Source organism: Prorops nasuta, unplaced genomic scaffold (genome assembly GCF_024137725.1).
Source record: "Prorops nasuta isolate Cenicafe-Biocafe unplaced genomic scaffold, Cenicafe_Pnas_1.2 PNAS00002, whole genome shotgun sequence".
NCBI classification, from domain to species: domain Eukaryota; kingdom Metazoa; phylum Arthropoda; class Insecta; order Hymenoptera; family Bethylidae; genus Prorops; species Prorops nasuta.
The window spans coordinates 11,458,864-11,477,091 of NW_027116799.1; the positions used below are offsets into that span (position 1 = coordinate 11,458,864).

Genomic DNA, 18,228 nt, shown 5'->3' on the forward strand with positions numbered 1-18,228 from the left:
CTCGGTTTCTCAAAATTATAAAAAATAATTTTCATAAAAATTATGAATACTTGTAATTTTGTTGGTCATAATAATATTGAAAATTAGGCCTTGTAGCGCGCTAAAGAAAAGTTCTATGACTAATTTGAGACCAAGAAGAAACAAATATACCTAAAAATGTGGAAGATTTTTTTGAAAAACTAAATTAGCTATTGAAAGACAAGTTTTACACTATTTTACGGACGGAGAAGTTTCACCGTGCGTTAGACAAGGACAAGCCTATTAGCTCTCTTCGCTTTAGAAGGGGTACCCACTCTCTCCCCACCATTTCCCGCTAAACAAACCAACTCTCCTGCACACAGCAAGGTGTCTGGCTAACGCTGCCTGTCGGCGTGAATCCGTAACCGAATGGAAGAACAAATAATTATTTGCAGATTTCAGGGTTTAGATTTTCGCATATCCGGCGTTGTACCGCTCTTCCATATCATTTCGGGAGACTACAGTAAAATTTTCAAAATATTTTGTCATCTACAAGTCTCAAAAAACTTGAATTAGTTGACTAAAAATGATATGGAAGAGCGGTACAACGCCGGATATGCGAAAACCTAACCCTGAAATCTACAAATAATTATTTGTTCTTCCTTTCCGCTACGGATTCACACCGACAGGCAGCGTTAGCCAGCCACCTTGCTGTGTGTAGGAGAGTTGGTTTGTTTAGCGGGGAATGGTGGGGAGAGAGTGGGTACCCCTTCTAAAGCGAAGAGAGCTAATAAGCTTGTCCTTGTCTAACGCACTGTGAAACCAGCGTTGCCAATTCCGCCATTTTGTTTATACTACGCTGTACAGTGATGTCAGTGATGCCAGAATCAAGCTTTTAACAACGAAAATAAACTAGCCGCTAGCCAGCAGCAGGATAGAAAATTTGAAGTGAAGGGGTACATATCTCTTCCCTTCAAATTTTCTATCCTGCTGCTGGCTAGCGGCTAACTTTATTTTCGTTGTTAAAAGCTTGACTCTGGCATCACGGACATCACTGTACAGCGTAGTATAAACAAAATGGCGGAGTTGGCAACGCTGTGTGAAACTTCTCCGTCCGTAAAATAGTGTAAAACTTGTCTTTCAATAGCTAATTTAGTTTTTCAAAAAAATCTTCCACGTTTTTAGGTATATTTGTTTCTTCTTGGTCTCAAATTAGTCATAGAACTTTTCTTTAGCGCGCTACAAGGCCTAATTTTCAATATTATTATGACCAACAAAATTACAAGTATTCATAATTTTTATGAAAATTATTTTTTATAATTTTGAGAAACCGAGTATGTAGCGCGCTTCAGTACAGTCAAAAGAGTAAATTTAATCTCTACAAAAAAGTTCATATTCCTAATAATTTGGAAGATAAACTTGAATGAGTGTTTGAGTCGCTCAATGCATCCCCTTAAGGGAGGGAAAAGGGAGTTGGTGGCCAAGGGAATGTCTGAGGGAAATAGAAGAAAGGGAAAGGAAAGGTGGAAAGTTATCAAGATGGGAGGAAGGGAGAAGAAAGTTTAAGGGGGAGAGGGGGAAAAAGAGAAGAGGAGAAAGCTGGAAGGATAAAGGGGAAAGGGAAAGAATATGGAATGAGATAGAAGAAGATGAAAAGGATAGGGAGGAAAGGGAAAGGAGAGGGAGGATAGAGGTATCTAGGTACAATAGGTGGTATAAGTTGATAAGGGAGGAAGGAGTACCGAAATATCTAACGGGTGGGAGAAAGGAAGGGGAATGGATCAGAGTGGCAAGATTTAGGCTGGGTAATGAGATGAGAGAGGGGAACTATTGGAGAAAAGAGGAAGAAAGGAAATGTAGAATATGCGAGTGGGAGGTGGAGGGGTGGGAGCATGTGATGGAAAGGTGTGGTGGGTCTGGGGAAAGTGAGAAAGATGGATAGAAGAGAGAATAAGGGAGGTGTTGGGGGGGGTGGAAGGGGAATGGGGTGGATGAAGGAGCTGGAGAAGAGAAGGGATAGAAAAAGTAACCCGGAAACGAAGGTCCAAGAGGAATGAGTGAGGATGTGTGGATGGAAGAGCGAATGGAGGGGAGATCTCTCTCTCTTTCTCTCTCTCTCTCTTTCTCTCTCTCTTTCTCTCTCTCTTTCTCTCTCTCGGGAATGTTAGGTTAAGATAGATGCAAGAATGAAACATTGTAAGCAAGATTTTGTAAAGAGGATGAGAAGGGAGGTTGTATGAGAAAAGAGAGGCGAACCCTGAAAAGGCGCCTAGAACAAAAAAAGTATCAAATGGCGTAGTGGGCTAAGTTTCAGTCTCGTCACTCGAAGGACCCTGGTTCGATCCCGATCAAAGGAAGGACTTTTTCTAGAGCGAAAGAATTATAAAAGTGTGTATACATTGATAATAAGAGATAGGAAAATGGAATTTGGATTAAATTGGAAGAGGAAAAATTGCAATGATCTAGCATTCGGGCACATTAGTAATTGCAGTCTGTCATAAATAATTAAGGCGTTATAGAAATAGAGCTGTAGTGAATCTGTGTGTACTAAGAAATATTAGTTTAATACAAAAATGTGTTTTTTATAATTATAGTCTTCTTTTAAAATCATTCAGATTCAGTAACTTGTCAACAAATGACGTGTACGTCAAGTAACGAGACTAATCGTAATAAGAATGATTCATAACTTTTGATGAAAATAGCTGGTAACTGTTACTAACCTGTTCAATTTAATTATTACTACTTTTCTTAGTAATCATTATTACTTTCACATAGTAGTCGCTAGGATTAAAAAGTAGCAATCATTACTTATGTAATATAGGATCGGTTACTAAGAACCCATTGTCGTCACGAATTTACTAAGAATTTTGCAATGGTTACCCGAAAAATTTGAAACTGTTACTAATCCATTTTCTCAGTGATGATTTCGGAAAATTATTAAAATTAGTTAGGGTCAATGAAATGACGCTGTGCACATTTTTTTTAATTGAGATATTCATCTTTATTGACGATAAATTGTAATGCTGTAGGAGCGAAAATACGCCTTGTAGAATTAATTGACAAAAAATATATCTTGGTTTCAAAATGTCGTAAAAGAGTCATTTTTGTATTAAATTCATTAAAAAATATAAAGAATTGATCTGTACACATATATAGAACTTATTCGTAAGTTCCTTATTAAAAAAGTTATTAAAAGAAAACGTCATATATATATATTATTATTATTATATATTTGTTTAAATTGTGATGTGTCTATAATTATTATAAAGAAACTCCAAAGACTTTTTAAATATTCTGAAAGAACAATTCCTTGTGAGGAGGATGAAATTAGATACAACGTACTGTGACCTCCCTTAGAGCAAGAGGATGCGATTTTCAAGTATTATTTTTTTTAAATAGTTATGTTTCGAGAAAAGTAATAACAATTTTGAGTTTAGTAAAAAACCAAAATTGTCGTTCTTTCTAGATCTACAGGTTGTGTATCACCAATTATGTTTTAAATTTTTTTATTGATATTCTTGAGGATAAACTAAGTGGAAAAGTCCTATTCCAAAACATCCGTAAAAGCATCATTACTGAGATAAATCAATTTTATAACGATAAATCAGGACTTTGATTCAACGGAAAAATTACTTTACTCTCTTTTTCGTTGACAGTTCCCTTGCGAAAAAAAAAAATGCGTACTTCCCGATCATTCCGTATTGTCGTACACGCTCACACACGCACGCAACTACGCCGATTATTAACATTATTTCCTATTGTCTTACATTCCTGATCGTTGTGCTGTATGAAATTTATTTTCTGTCTATTTTAAAGAGATTCTCAAAAGCATCTATTAAGTTAAAAATTCTGGGTGACGATGGAGCGTTATTTACAGATTAATTTTTAAGTCGTTTTATCTTTTCGGTGATGCGCCCTATGAGCTGTTCTATTTAATAAGGAAGTAAAAAAATAAGTATTATATTAAAGAAACGGTTTGAAGAAAATCTTTGTTCGCTTTTTGACAATCTTACTAATCTCTATTACATACAGCAGATAGCTACTTTATTGAAAAAGGAAAATAACTTGAAAATCGGTTTTCACACAAGTAATGCCATCGTCTTGTCTCGAAATTTTTGTCTAAATCGAGAGCCTGAAGGATCCCTTTAAGAATAAATAGGCCTTTTTCATTTTGTGAAAGGAAAAGTCTCAAAATTAAGAAGAACTTTTTCTTTGTGCCATAGATTGTCCATAGTTTTTGCCTAATACTTTTGCATAGTGTCTGCCTAAAAGGTCTTACCGGTAAAACTAGCCAATTGCTACACCATATTCTAGTTTATATTGACTACAAGGTGACATAGTCATAACAAAAAAATATTTATCAATTTACCAAGTAGATTGTAATAAAGTGAAGAGGGAACCACAAGTATTTACTAACTTATCTGGAATCTTCTCGTACCAAAGAGCGGGTAAAGACTGATCTACCGCATATAGACAAAATTATTCTTGATCTTGTGGCTTGTCCTTTTATAAAATGAAAAAAGGCTTATTTATTCTTAAAGGGATCCCTTAAACTCTCCAGTTAGATCTAAATTTCCAGAGAAGACTATGGCTTTACTTGAACACCAATTTTCGAGTCATTTTGCTCTTCCAATGATGAAGCAAACTGCTCTATCTGATAAAACAATACGATTCTCCAAAACAGAAAAAAAAATTTCTTATAATCGCTTTTTAAATAAAATACTTATTTTTTGACTACCTTATTAGATACAGCAGTTCAAACGGCGCATTATCAGCAAGGTAAATCGTCTTCAAAATGAAACTACAATTAAGGCCGTATCGTTGCCCAGAATTTTCAACTTAACAGGCGCTTTTGAGGATCCTATTAAAATATGCGGAAAACAGATTTTATACAGTGTAATGGTTTTCTCTCGCTACTACGATGAGCTGATCGTAGCAGTTTGTTCTACTACCTTTGGCCGTCCTTACATTCGGTATTTTAAGGCGCCAGTTGATGAGGTGGGTGACCAACAACCCAGTGTTATATGGGGTCTTATTCCCCCACCATTCTTACCTATGCACCTTCCAACAAACTGATTGGCCGTGCATAGTGGACAGTACGGAAATCCTGGCTTGTTCAGTGTGCTAGGTCGTGGAGAGAGTGGAGGGTTCCTTACTGGTAGCCCAAGTCTCACGACGATAGGAACACTCTCCTTGTTGGAGATCGGAATTGCATTGGTGTGAGCGGTCCGGGATTCTCGGGCCACCTCACTCTAACGCACTGTCCGTCTCTCTTCCACATTCCCCACTTTGGCACAACCCCGCCAGATGGCCACCTCGCGGAGCATTTCTCGCTAGTCAAATGTTGCTTAAAATGTATTTAAGTCCGTGAATCGTGCCAGGTCGACCTCTCGATTACTCGAAAATAAGACCTTGCTCCTATTAATCCTTTTCGTTACACAGCTCTCGCTTACTCGAAACTAGGATCTGGTTCCTATATCATTTTCTTTGTCAGTGCTCTTAGTACTATTGTATCTTGCGATTCCGGGATCTTGTTCGGTAGTTTAATAAATGACCTATCTGCGTATACCGCTTTGGTTACACAGTCTAATACCTGTCCTCCTCTCCTTTAACACTCTTGACTTCTGTTTTGGATGACATACCGGGTCAAATCTCTCACATTCCTCATTCCACCCACTCACGAGTGTGACGGGGGTGAAGAGACGAGATCATCATCGGGAACATGTTTTCATCGGAGATTGCCAGGGTGGCGCATCCCCGCGAAGTCCAAGTCCGCGGTGCCATGTGCATTGCCATGGGCTTAGCAGCAGCACTTGGCATGCGGTAGAAACCTACCATGCCTGCACAGTCTCTACATGCATCGACAAAGTACAGTGTACGCAATACATGGAGAATTGACTTCCTCACTCATGCGGAACTGGCCCACGTTGGTGTGTGTGGGTTCACGCACAACATCACCACAAATGTGCAGCCACGTTCCGCCTGACTGCCTTGCAGCCAGCACGTCACACTTATCGGTGACTCGATATGGTGAGCGTCCGCAACGTGTACGTCCCAAACCCGACTATACACTCGCATTTCCCCCTCCTCAGAGGATTAGAGTGTACGTCTTCCATAAGAGTCCCCGTGCCCATTTCTCTTCGTCTCAAGTCACCTAGTTGCTTAGCACAGCGCTGCCATGCACACTTGGTTGGTCTGGGCTTTTTAAATTTAAACGCCAGTCTTTTTATCCGGTCTTCTGACGGTCCACGGGAATTATCCTAGGGGTTAGTTTTCATTCATTTGGAAACCTATGCTCCGAGTCGGTAATGTAGGGTTTGAAATAACCACTGCTATCGGTAGCTTTTCTGTGTTCTTTATTTTCGGTATCTCGTTATAACAGCTCTATGATCAGGAAAGTAAGACTTATGGGGTTAATATGAATAATCGGTATATTTTCATGTGTGCGTGTGGCGGTATAGAACGGTAAGAAATACAAGCTTCTTTTGTTTATTGAAAGAGAAGTATCAACGAAAGTGACAGTAACGTCAAATTTCCATTAAATCAAAGCCCTGATTAATCGGATGAAAATTGATTTATCTCAGCAATGATACTTTTACGGATATAATAGTATATGACTTTTCGACTTAGTTTATCCTCAAGAATATGTGGTTAAAATTAAAAGTATTGTTGCTGACACACAAACACTGTATACAGTATATTTTTTCGACGTGTTAAATCTAAAAATTGTATGGGCAGAATATCCTTTGCTATGTGGGATATCAAATCGTAATTACGTAGGAATTTTTGTTTTTCGTTAACTATCCTTCATAACACCATAAAGACAATTCATCTATCTGACGACTTGAAATTTTTTTCAAATATCCACCTAGATTGACCGTATTTACCCACTGTGCGTCGTTCGCCCTGCAAGCGAATAATTTTTAGTATTACTTGCGGTCACGTTCTGGACCGAACAACTTTTATCCCTAGCTCTATAGCTCACATTCCCATTTCGAGAGAGATATTTCTACTTATCACACGGAACCGTCAATTTTTCACCCCATACAATGTAAGTTTAAAAGTGAGGTACCTCTTCCGGCCCCAGCTACCTTACACAATTTCCTAACATTACTTTCAGAGATGAATAAATCAACAAATTCTTTAACCACATGCCTTACTTATAATTTCAAGTATGCTTTTTTGCAATCGCTTGTTACTTTGCTTTATCATTATTTATATGTTTAATATTCTCGTTTACATCTTGAAAATTAAAAATGTTTGCATTTACCTTTCGATCAGTTGTAATTTCAGAATTATCAGTAGGTTCATACTGTTCTATGGAACTTTGTATAGGGTGGCGTACATTTGTGCTGCTTAGTGCCGAGAAGACCACCTAAAATTGGTCATTTTAACACGACTAATACGGCGATGTTTTTTTACAAAAATTATGTTTTTTCACCATATTTTTTGTACCTGCAATTATTTCAGTGTAGATACCGGAAAACGTTAATTGAAAATAGCTTTCAATTTTGTTATTCCGCATTCGAAGTAACAATCTTCCAATGGTGATCATATCCAATTGTAAATAATATTTTCGAGTACAGACTTTGAGGTATTGTAATTATATAAAAGGGTTGAAAATAAAAATTTTCATTAAGATCAATTGTCCTATTGGTTCTTCCATCTTGATTTTTTTCAAATGGACTTTTGGGCTCTAAAGTACTTATTTGTAAACCATGTGAAAACGAGCCTCGAAATAAAATCACCCTATTTTCCAAACTGCAATTATGGCTGACTGATGAGACATTTGGATTTATTAATGTTTTTGCAAGGTTTAAAATGCCATGTCGAAGAAGTATGTGCAAAAGTAAATGACAAATCCCACAAGAAACAGACTTCGCCTTTAAAAAAAGGTGGCAAGTACATAAACCATCTAGCATAAATAATATAGTAAAATTATCCAATTAAAAAAAGTAGTGAAATCCAAATATTGGTCAAGTATATTTTTTCACCTTAGCAAAAGTTAAATTTTTGAAAAAAAAAAAGGAACAAAAAAGTTACTTGCAGGGCCCGTAATGTCCATGCACAGTGGGAAATTGAATCGTGTGTGAGATTTAGCTAAAGCGTAGTATAGCAAATTTCATGTTAAAATACAGAGTGAAGTTAGCCGAACCACAGACGATTCTATTTCTCACCGTGCATGGACATTACGAGCCCGGCAAGTAACTTTTTTGTTCCCTTTTTTTCAAAAATTTAACTTTTGCTAAGGTGAAAAAATACACTTGTCTAATATTAGGATTTCACTACTTTTTTTAATTGGATAATTTTACTATATTATTTATGCTAGATGGTTTATGTACTTGCCGCCTTTTTTTACAGGCGAAGTCTATTTTTTGTGGGATTTCATAACGTTTTGTAAGAGTATAATATTTAAAAAATTAAATAATTCTTTTAATTTTTCTACAGAATTTAAAGAAAATTTCCACACTTCTCATTTTTTGAAACAGCAGTGCTTAACTAATCAAATAATATATATTAATATTGAAAAAATATCACAGACAACACATTGGATTTATTGATATTTGTAATGCATTCTGCATAAATGAACTTCATAATTAATGCCCCGGCTACTTGTTTAATGTTTTCAGTTTCACTATAATAAAAGTTTGATTAAATTTTTCATAATCAATAAACATACTTTCAACATATAAAAATAATTAAGTAAAATGTATGTTTTAATTAATTTACATTTTCTGTTTATCAACATTTGACTTTTTACCAACATCTAACTTCGCCAAACTTTAGTAACTCCATCAGCTGCTTGAGGTGATACAGAGGCAAGACTGGACAAGCAATTCGTAAAGCTTCGAATAAGCTACAATCAAGCATATAATAAAAGCTGACATTATCGTTTTACATACCACATTTCTTTTTAGCACCAATCATTGTTAGATTTATAATGCTAACTCTTGACAAAGGTGCCATGGGAGATACATTGTCGAGTTGTCCTTATAACATTTCCTGTGACAGAGTCCTCAGATGTTCGTTTCGCAAATTTCTACACACTTTTGAAACTGGTCGGATTTCTGGTGCTGCAAAATTGAGTGGAAACCATTAATTTTTGGACTGAGTTTCAATTGAGAATAAATGTGCATTTTTTCATCCATACCAATGACCAGTATACTGCCATTGGCTTAGAATACTAGCATAGGTAACAAGAAAACAATCAGCAGTTATTAATTCAATTTTACAAAATTTCATCGAATGAATCTCATCCTTAAATTATGGCTGAGCAATGGACGAAATTTCTCTGAATATTGGCTTATTCTTATTTTGCCAATCTTTCAATGCTTTCATCTTTGCCTGTTTCAAGTATCAGAATGCAGGAGTGAAAAGCCCAGTTTTTTATTCAACTCCAATAGTCAATGTGTGTGCGATCCTTCCTCCTTGGATTTTTAATTCAATTGTACCAAATGTATTTAAGTCAAAACACAAGTATTACTGTTTGCTATAATAGACTTGTACAGTGACTTTAAAATACTAAATGACGACACTACGAGTAAACCTAGAATCAAATTCATCATTTAACAATCTCAAGCTTCAAAGAAAATAAATATTTGAAGGAACATGAAGCATCTCAGTTACTTACCAGTATTTGAGGTTGCCCCATCTCCATTTTCTTTTTGCTTGGTGACCTAACTTTCGTAAGACTAAAGATCTGTAATATTTGGGTGTCTTTGCATCTTTTGTAAACATCTTGTAAGGTTATTCCCGTCAGTGTGAGGGGCCACTCACACTACGGGTTTTCCCATTACCTTCGCCCGTCCTTTTCTATCGGTATCAGGGCGCCAGTTGGTCAGTTGGGTAGCCAACAACCCTACGTTATCGATTGGGTCCTTCGACCCCATTCTCTATGCATCTTATACGGCCCTGCGGCCATGCACATGGACGGTAGCGGTAGCCAGGGTCGCTCAGTATGCTAGGTCGTGGAGAGAGGGGAGGGTTTCTTACGGAAGTCCGAGCCTCGCAGGCCTATCTGCTGAGGGGCAAACATCTATCCCTCACCACCCACACCCAGGTGGTGGTGAGGAGTGCGGGAACATGCGGTATCATTGCCAAGCATAGGGTTTGCCAGGAGCGGACCACGATGGAGGCAATGTTCGCGGCCCGTCCAACCATAGCGCAAGCCTATGGGATTACGGAGGGCACCGGGACATATGCCAACGGGCTAACTACGCCCCTGCACAACCCACTATGCATTGGCCGGTAACCAGTCGTGACGTACGTGCAGGCTGGCCTATAGCACACGCCTCACGTACGCGAACCGACCCATGGCTGTCTGGGTGCCGCGTCACGCGCTCACCAGCACGCACGGACACATCAGCACAGTCCCATGGTCGCGTTCCGACTGCCTGCGATGGCAGTCTGCGCACGACATTCGCGCAGCCTGCTTGACGCGCGTAACCAGCGTTCAAGCCAGACTCGATGTTCTATCTCCTCTCCTCGTGGGGACTTATAGACACTGTCATTCCTTTAGGACTCCCCGAGGCCGCTTCTCCTTATCTCAGGTTGCCTGGGTTGTTTGGCATGGCCCTGCCTTACTTCTCAGGACAACCTGGACATCGTTTACTGGAGCGCCGGTCTTTTCATCCGGGCCTCTGCCTGTCAACGGGGTCTATCCTTGACGTTAGCTATAATCCACTCGTGAGCCTATCTCACGAGTCGGTAACGTAGGGATTAATAATATCCACTGTTCGGTAGCTTTTATGTTCTTTATTGGGTATCTCGTATACATAACGGGGAACTTCGTTACAATCTATTATCATATAATTAACTTAAATCCAAACACTAGTCAACTTGTACTCTCAACGTAAATGAAGGTTCATTGGAATGCTTCATATTTTCCAAATAAGCATGACTATAATTTGATCTGTAATTTTTGTTCGCATATATGATATAACCTATGGAACAATTGAAATCCATATTAATTTAAAAAATAGAAAAAGTTAAACATAAATTTTATTAATGATTTCCACATCTGGAAGTCGAGCATATGATTATTAAATACCTTAACAATTTTATTCAATTAATATCCTCCTGATAATGACCCATGCACATTAATGTTGAAAGTATACTTCTCATTGGCATAGAGTTCTAAATATTAATCTTATTTAATCCAGTCAGCTCTATCGTCAACAATGAAAATGAAAATGTTCCGTCTTAATTTAATCTGAAAAAGAAATACCCCCCCCCCCCACAAAGTACCACAAAGTATACTACATCCTGTATTGTAAAATATAATGTTATACTTATCTAATTCGCGATTCCTTCTGTCACTGTTAATTAAATTTATTTGTGATTTTATAAATTTAACAGATGCAATACCGCAACACTATGAATAACCCCATTACATTAAATAGAAATAACCTCACATTACAATTTACAGTTCAATATAGTCGCCAAATTAATTATATCGATTATATCGATTTTAATTGACAGTTCACAACCATATATATAGTTTGGTCATTGAGTATATTATGTTGGAAGCGTTGTGAAAATGACGTCATTTTTCTTAGCGACCAACTTCAGCCCGAGACATACACTTTGGCTGGAGAAGAAGAAGAAGATTATGAAGAGGAAAATTTTATTTTCGATATATATACAAGGTGGAACGTTAACGCCGCACTTCCTTTAGACGGGTTATTCCTGAGACTTTTCTAAGGAAAACGCCGTTGGACGTTTTAAAATCTAGCCACTGGTTAAGGAGATATTAAAGATTAAATTTTGTATGCAATTATTAATTTTACATATGATTGCAGTAGTATTGGTATGTACGTGTGGCAAGTGCAAGTATAAGAGAGAAGCTACTGCTATGACGTTTCACTCTCCCCTCTTATTGATTTTTTCGGAATCGTTGAGAAGTTGCTGCCGGTTAGCTGTTTTGCTTTTTTATTGATTAGCTGGAAATTTTGAGATTTAATTAGCGTTCTCGCGTAGAAACTAACGCGTACGCGCAATTTACCTACGGAGAATCTTGGCTGACCGTTATTGTGTGCGTCCCCATACCATTTAATTTCCGATGCCAAATAATTAATGGGCAAATCGAGATAATGTAAATTAAATTCTATGAGGATTGAACACTTTAAACCAAGACTATGCTCCAGTCAATGAGCGCTCAGTTGTGCATAAATGTCGATCATTGGGACTGTAAGCGAGAAAAAGAAGCTATAGCCCAATAGTCGCGTCGTTGACGGTTAGCCTAATAAATGAAAAGATTGCGTAATCAAATGTTTATTTACCTGATTTTATGGAGCAACTTCAAGGATGGGCAGCATTGTAAATGTGCTCCATATGGCCACCTTCAGCATCGATGCACGCCCTTGCTCGTCGGAGAAGATTAGCTTGGACAGTTATTCGGCAGAAAATGTGGTTCCAGCACGACGGAGCAGCTCCGCATTATGCGGCCACTGCGAAAGGCGTGCTACACCGCAAGTTTCCCGGCAAATGGATCGGCCGTGGTGGTCCCATCCCTTGGCCTGCTAGATCTCCTGATCTGAATCGATTAGATTTCTTCTTTTGGGGGGCCTTGAAAGAAAAGGTCTATACGGGAAGATATTTAATGCGGGATCAGGAAGAACTAGCAGCGCGATTGGATGTGGCTTTCACGGAGATCACACCTGAGATGGTAGCCACTGTCCAAGCAAATCTTCTCCGACGAGCAAGGGCGTGCATCGATGCTGAAGGTGGCCATATGGAGCACATTTACAATGCTGCCCATCCTTGAAGTTGCTCCATAAAATCAGGTAAATAAACATTTGATTACGCAATCTTTTCATTTATTAGGCTAACCGTCAACGACGCTATTATTCGGCTATAGCTTCTTTTTCTCGCTTACAGTCTGAATGATCGACAGATGTGCGCAACTGAGCGCTCATTGACTGGAGCATAGTCTTGGTTTAAAGTGTTCAATCCTCATAGAATTTAATTTACATTATCTCGATTTGCCCATTAATTATTTGGCATCGGAAATTAAATGGAATGGGGACGCACACAATAACAGTTAACCAAGATTCTCCGTAGATAAATTGCGCGTACGCGTTAGTTTCTGCGCGAGAACGCTAATTAAATCTCAAAATTTCCAGCTAATCAATAAAAAAGCAAAACAGCTAACCGGCAGCAACTTCTCAACGATTCCGAAAAAATCAATAAAAGGGGAGAGTGAAACGTCATAGCAGCAACTTCTCTCTCATACTTGCACTTGCCATACGTACGTACCAATACTACTGCAATCATATGTAAAATCAATAATTGCATACAAAATTTAATCTTTAATATCTCCTTAACCAGTGGCTAGATTTTAAAACGGCCAACAGCATTTTCCTTAGAAAAGTCTCAGGAAAAACCCGTTTAAAGGAAGTGCGGCGTTAACGTTCCACCCTGTATATAGCTAACAGAGTATGAGATCTCTGAATTGCGTGAACTGATTTTGATGTTCTTAGGCGCAAATGAAAGGTTTTTCAAAACCATTTAAAAAAAGCTTTATTTAAATAATGGCAATGGATTATTCGCGGAGAAAAATCAGTTTGAATATTGAGACGCCCCAACTAGCTGTATAAGAAACTAGTGCCTCGACGGCGGTATAGGCATGAGTTTTTCTACTTTTATGTACTTGCCGTCGAGACACTACCGTGTCTCTTGATAACAACAGATTGCGCAAGAACACGGTTCGGAATCATAAATAAGGCATGCGGCAATAGAATTCATTGATGCTTTCTATCTTAGCCGTTAGGCTAAAGAAAAAATAAAATTTATGCTGTTTCGAGCCGAAATGGATTATTACACGTTTCTAATAGAATTTTAGAGAGACTTGAATCTCGTAATATTAGATTGTACAGATCTGATCTTACGGGGCATGATATATACTTTAAGAAATAAATCTGATTTGATTGTTTTTTTTTGTGTAATTTTATATAAACATTACCTTATTTTTCTTATATTTTTAGGCTATTATAGACGAAGGGCACAATCCTGATGAGTACCTCATAGTGCCATTTGGGGGTTTACCATGCAAAAATAGTCCCAGGAAAAATAGTGGTATTTTGGTTTTAATAAATGGTGTCCTAAAAGTCTCAATTCTCTCAAGTTACCCTACAATACAACTTTTTCGAAAAAACGTTTTATTCAAAAGCTTTAATATTCAAAGGAATCTATTTACCGACTCTACTAATTTAACCTTAAAGTACACCAAAAACGTTACCTGAACATCAACTTAAATTTTTTTTAAATGTAGGACCCTATATCTTATTACAGATTCTTGTATTCCACCTCAAAAGTATTCCAAAATGTTCTTTTTATTTTTCCTTTTTATCCAGTCGTATCCAAGTTATTTGGATTTGAAACTGCACATAGTTATGGGTTTGGCTGAGCTCGTGTGTACGCATCTGCTTTGCTACAGACGTATGGTCATTCATTTACGTATATATCGCAATAGCAATATCTCACGAACGACTGGATGAAATGGCAGAACGATAAGAGGATAGTAAAAAATTCGTAAGATCAGCTATAAGAATATGTACAATCATACAGGGTGCTGCATTTAAAAGAAACTCAAGTTAGTTTGTACGTAAAGTTTACAGGGTTCTTCAGAATTTAATTAAGATAAGTAAAAATCTGGCTTTTACAATTGTTAAAATTCTGCTGTAAAACGTTTATTTTGAAAATCCTCTATTTTTATCTAACTCGAGAGATTCCAGACTTCATTGACACTCTATTTATTCAAATATGTGAATAATAAATGTACTAATAATAATTAAATTTACAATTATAGGTGTACAAAGTTTAGATGATTTTATGGACATATCGGACAATCAACAAGAAGACAACATGCCAGCTGAAGGAAATATTGAAGTTAAACTAAAAGTTGAAGAAGATTTGACTAATCAAGAAACTCTTATTTCTTATAAGCCTGAGGTTTGTTGTACATATATGTATACATTGCATATACATTTTTAAAGAATCAATTAGAAATAAATACTATTCCTGAAGTAAATTCTATCTTAGAAATTCATTCACATAATAAGAAAGTTAACTGATTATAATAGTCGATAATGATTTAGTTAAATGAGTGATAGTAGCTGCTTTTTATGTATTTATTATAGCTAAATTTGAATACAACTTCAAAACATGACCATCGTGCATCTTTTTTTTTTTAATTTAACCCCTTGAAGCGCACGCAGGTTTCTATCTGAGTGATCGGTTTGAAACCGGTCATAAAGGGGCTTTTGAGGTCGCTGTTACATAGCCACATAAAAAAAGAATTGTTTTCTAATCTGGGGGCCTCTATAACCATGTTTACCATATGTTTTTGATGTCGCCGAATTCAAATCCAAGGTTCGTTTAATCCTATCTAATTAAAATTCCGCTATAACTTGAAAAACCCCATAATTTAAGCTATTATGAATTTAATTGTTGCATTTATTCTCACACATTCTTTATTTATTTGTTTCCGCAATGTAGCCACCTCGTAGTTGCAGTAAACCTAACAAAATATATTAAGATTGCTATGGCAGTCATGATATAGATTTTGACTTTTTTTAACCCATTAACGGTGAAAGCGACAATTTTAGGCAATGTTTATGTAGCTGAATTTCAGGTATTTGATTAAGTAGTAACTGGGCCTAAGGTGTGATTTTTTTTGTTTTTGGGTGTGCTGAATCAGAATTTGGGTTCAAATCCAAAAATTTTTACCACAAAATTAAATATGGCGGTTTATTTGAAAAAGAAAACAATGTCGAAAGATTTCTCATTTTCAAAGTTTATATTTGTTCAGGCATAAAACGCATAAATATATGAAGTTTTGATCAACCCTTGGTACACAAATTTTTTGAAGTTTAATGGTGTGTTTTTATGTACATGCTTCATTTGCCAAAATGTCCGGTATAATGTTAAAAAGTTAAAAAAATTGAATGTTTTCTTTATTAATTTTTTTCTTGAAAAGTAAAGGCTTAAGCAAAAATTGTTTAAGAATAAAAGTATCTTAGAATTGATTAAAGAATACTCTTAAATTTTTTTGGATAATTTTTTATTTTTTGAAAAATTGCAAAATCAAAATATTCAAAAACGTCTGAACAAAATCTTTAAAAATTAAAAAATATTTCTCAATTAATTCTAAGACATTTTTATTCTAATACTATTATTACTTAAGCCTTCCCTTTTCAAGGAAAAAATTAATAAAGAAAAAATTCTATTTTTTGAACATTTTAGCATTTTACCGGGCATTTTGACACAAAAAGCATATACGTAAAAGTACGCCGTTAAACTTCAGGAAATTTTTGCACCGAAGGTTGATCAAAACTCCATATATGTATGCGTTTTATGCCTGAACATATATCATAAACTTTGAAAATGACAAATCCTCTGGCATTTTTTTTTTTGTTAAAGAAAACGTTATATTTAATTTTGTAGTCAAAATTTTTGGATTTTGAATCCGGACTAATATTTAGCATACTTAAAAACATAAAGAATCACACCTTAGACCTAGTTACTACTTCCTTAAATACCGTAAATTCAGCTACAAAAACATAGTCTAAAATCGACAGTCTCCGTCGTTAATGGGTTAATGGTATACTCTACATAATAGCCATGTCCCTAAGTAATGTACAAGTATGGACGGGAAATGAGTAGAATTCTCTTTTTCTTACATGTTTGCATAATTTTGCCATGAGAATATAAAAAAATCCAAGATATTTGTTAGATGATTCAGATTATAATTTTATTCTCAGATAAATATTGATCAAATAGCTTAAATCATGGATTTTTAATGTTATGTCAAAATTCTGATTGGATGGGATTAAACGGTTATTGGATTCGTATTTAGCGATATTAAAAACATATAGTAAAAATGGTTAGATCCTTAGATCAGAAAGCAATATTTTTTTTGTGTGGCTGTGCTATGAGTCTGAAGTGAAAATTTGAAAATTCAAAATTACAGTTCCAATATGGCGTCCAAAAATTACAAAATTAATTAGATTTGGCCGAAACTGGTTACTTTTGGGTTTTCAGAGTCGCTGAATATGAATGTGAAATCCAAACTTGAAAATTTGAAATGGTGGAAGAAATAATACTGTGATAAAAAATATTATAAAGTGAGGCCGTAATAACTATTGATCAGAAATAAATATTATTTACTTTTCGGATGTTAAAAATTAGACTTCAGACTCATAATCAGTGATACCTGAAACCCATAACTCCTGTTTGAAAAAATTATAATAATGAGAATCGTGGATAATGAAATTTTCGGCAAGAAGGGTATTTTTTCAAATTGTTTATTTATAGCAAATTTAAAAAATTTATGCCAAACAATTTTAAGCTTCTATATAACTTTCCATATTACATAAGATGCTAACGAATGCAAAAAGTGCGGCTAAAATCGATTAAGCTTGAAATATATCATGAAAATATGAGAATAGGCAGATGGTAAGTATACTTACCACATTGCCTCAAGAGGTTAACATATTTTAATATTAAAAAGTAAAAGTTTTATTTAGTCATATAAAACATATCAAACTCATTTATATTTGACATCTCTAATTTTTTAAAAATAAGCTAATCGATTAGCTATTATTGTTATGTAAACTCCAAAATAGACAAGGTTGACCATTTTACTCGACGCACCAAAATTGCTTGTAATCCAATGATCATATGAAAAAATGTTTTAAACAAAAGTTTTTAAACTTCCAGGGGGACAAAATGCTATGTTCTATTCGATCCTAATACGTTATCTGAAGGCTATCTTGTGGTTTTTAATTGGAACACCCTATTTATCTTTACATATTCTGAAAACTGATCTCAAAAACTTTCCAAAACATTATATAAATGTATCATTTCATTCAGTCGTTCACTAAATAATTAGATTTTAAATTGCATTTCGGTGGGCCTATCGATTCACCCAAATATCTCTGTTGATAAGCCGAATACATAAAAATTGTGGACAAGAGCTGTTCAGGTCAATTCGGGTCATCACACTCTATTAATCCTTCGTCAGTACACTATATTTTACCGGTGTCGTATGTACACTGAGTTCACAAATGTGTAATGTTAAATCTTCTATTAAAAAGTCATTTTAAAAATCTAAAAAAAAAATACGATACATATTATAAGACTTCTATTTGCTGGCTCCAGAATTATTTCGATAAAAGAGAAAACAATACATCATAATAATTTAAATCATTCTTGCGAGCAATTGATCCAGTAAGGTTTCCTGAAAAGGTAAAAAGGGAGAGGATGCCT

At 35.9% G+C, this 18,228-nt stretch overlaps 1 protein-coding gene and 1 long non-coding RNA gene across 2 annotated transcripts in view; one reads left to right on the forward strand and one right to left on the reverse strand.

The window, feature by feature from the left end:
- The window catches only part of LOC136781141 (SAFB-like transcription modulator), a 91,234-nt gene that overhangs the window by 24,230 nt on the left and 48,776 nt on the right, over positions 1-18,228 (forward strand). Inside the window, exons 2-3 of the mRNA XM_066739889.1 lie at positions 13,944-14,034; positions 14,768-14,910. Coding sequence (XP_066595986.1) covers positions 13,944-14,034; positions 14,768-14,910 — 234 coding nt within the window. The remainder of the gene's footprint in view (positions 1-13,943; positions 14,035-14,767; positions 14,911-18,228) is intronic.
- Positions 8,569-8,891, reverse strand: LOC136782557 (uncharacterized). Its single transcript, XR_010824132.1, has 3 exons — positions 8,862-8,891; positions 8,689-8,783; positions 8,569-8,593 (listed from the first exon to the last, which is right to left on the reverse strand). It is a non-coding gene; the product is annotated as an uncharacterized lncRNA (long non-coding RNA).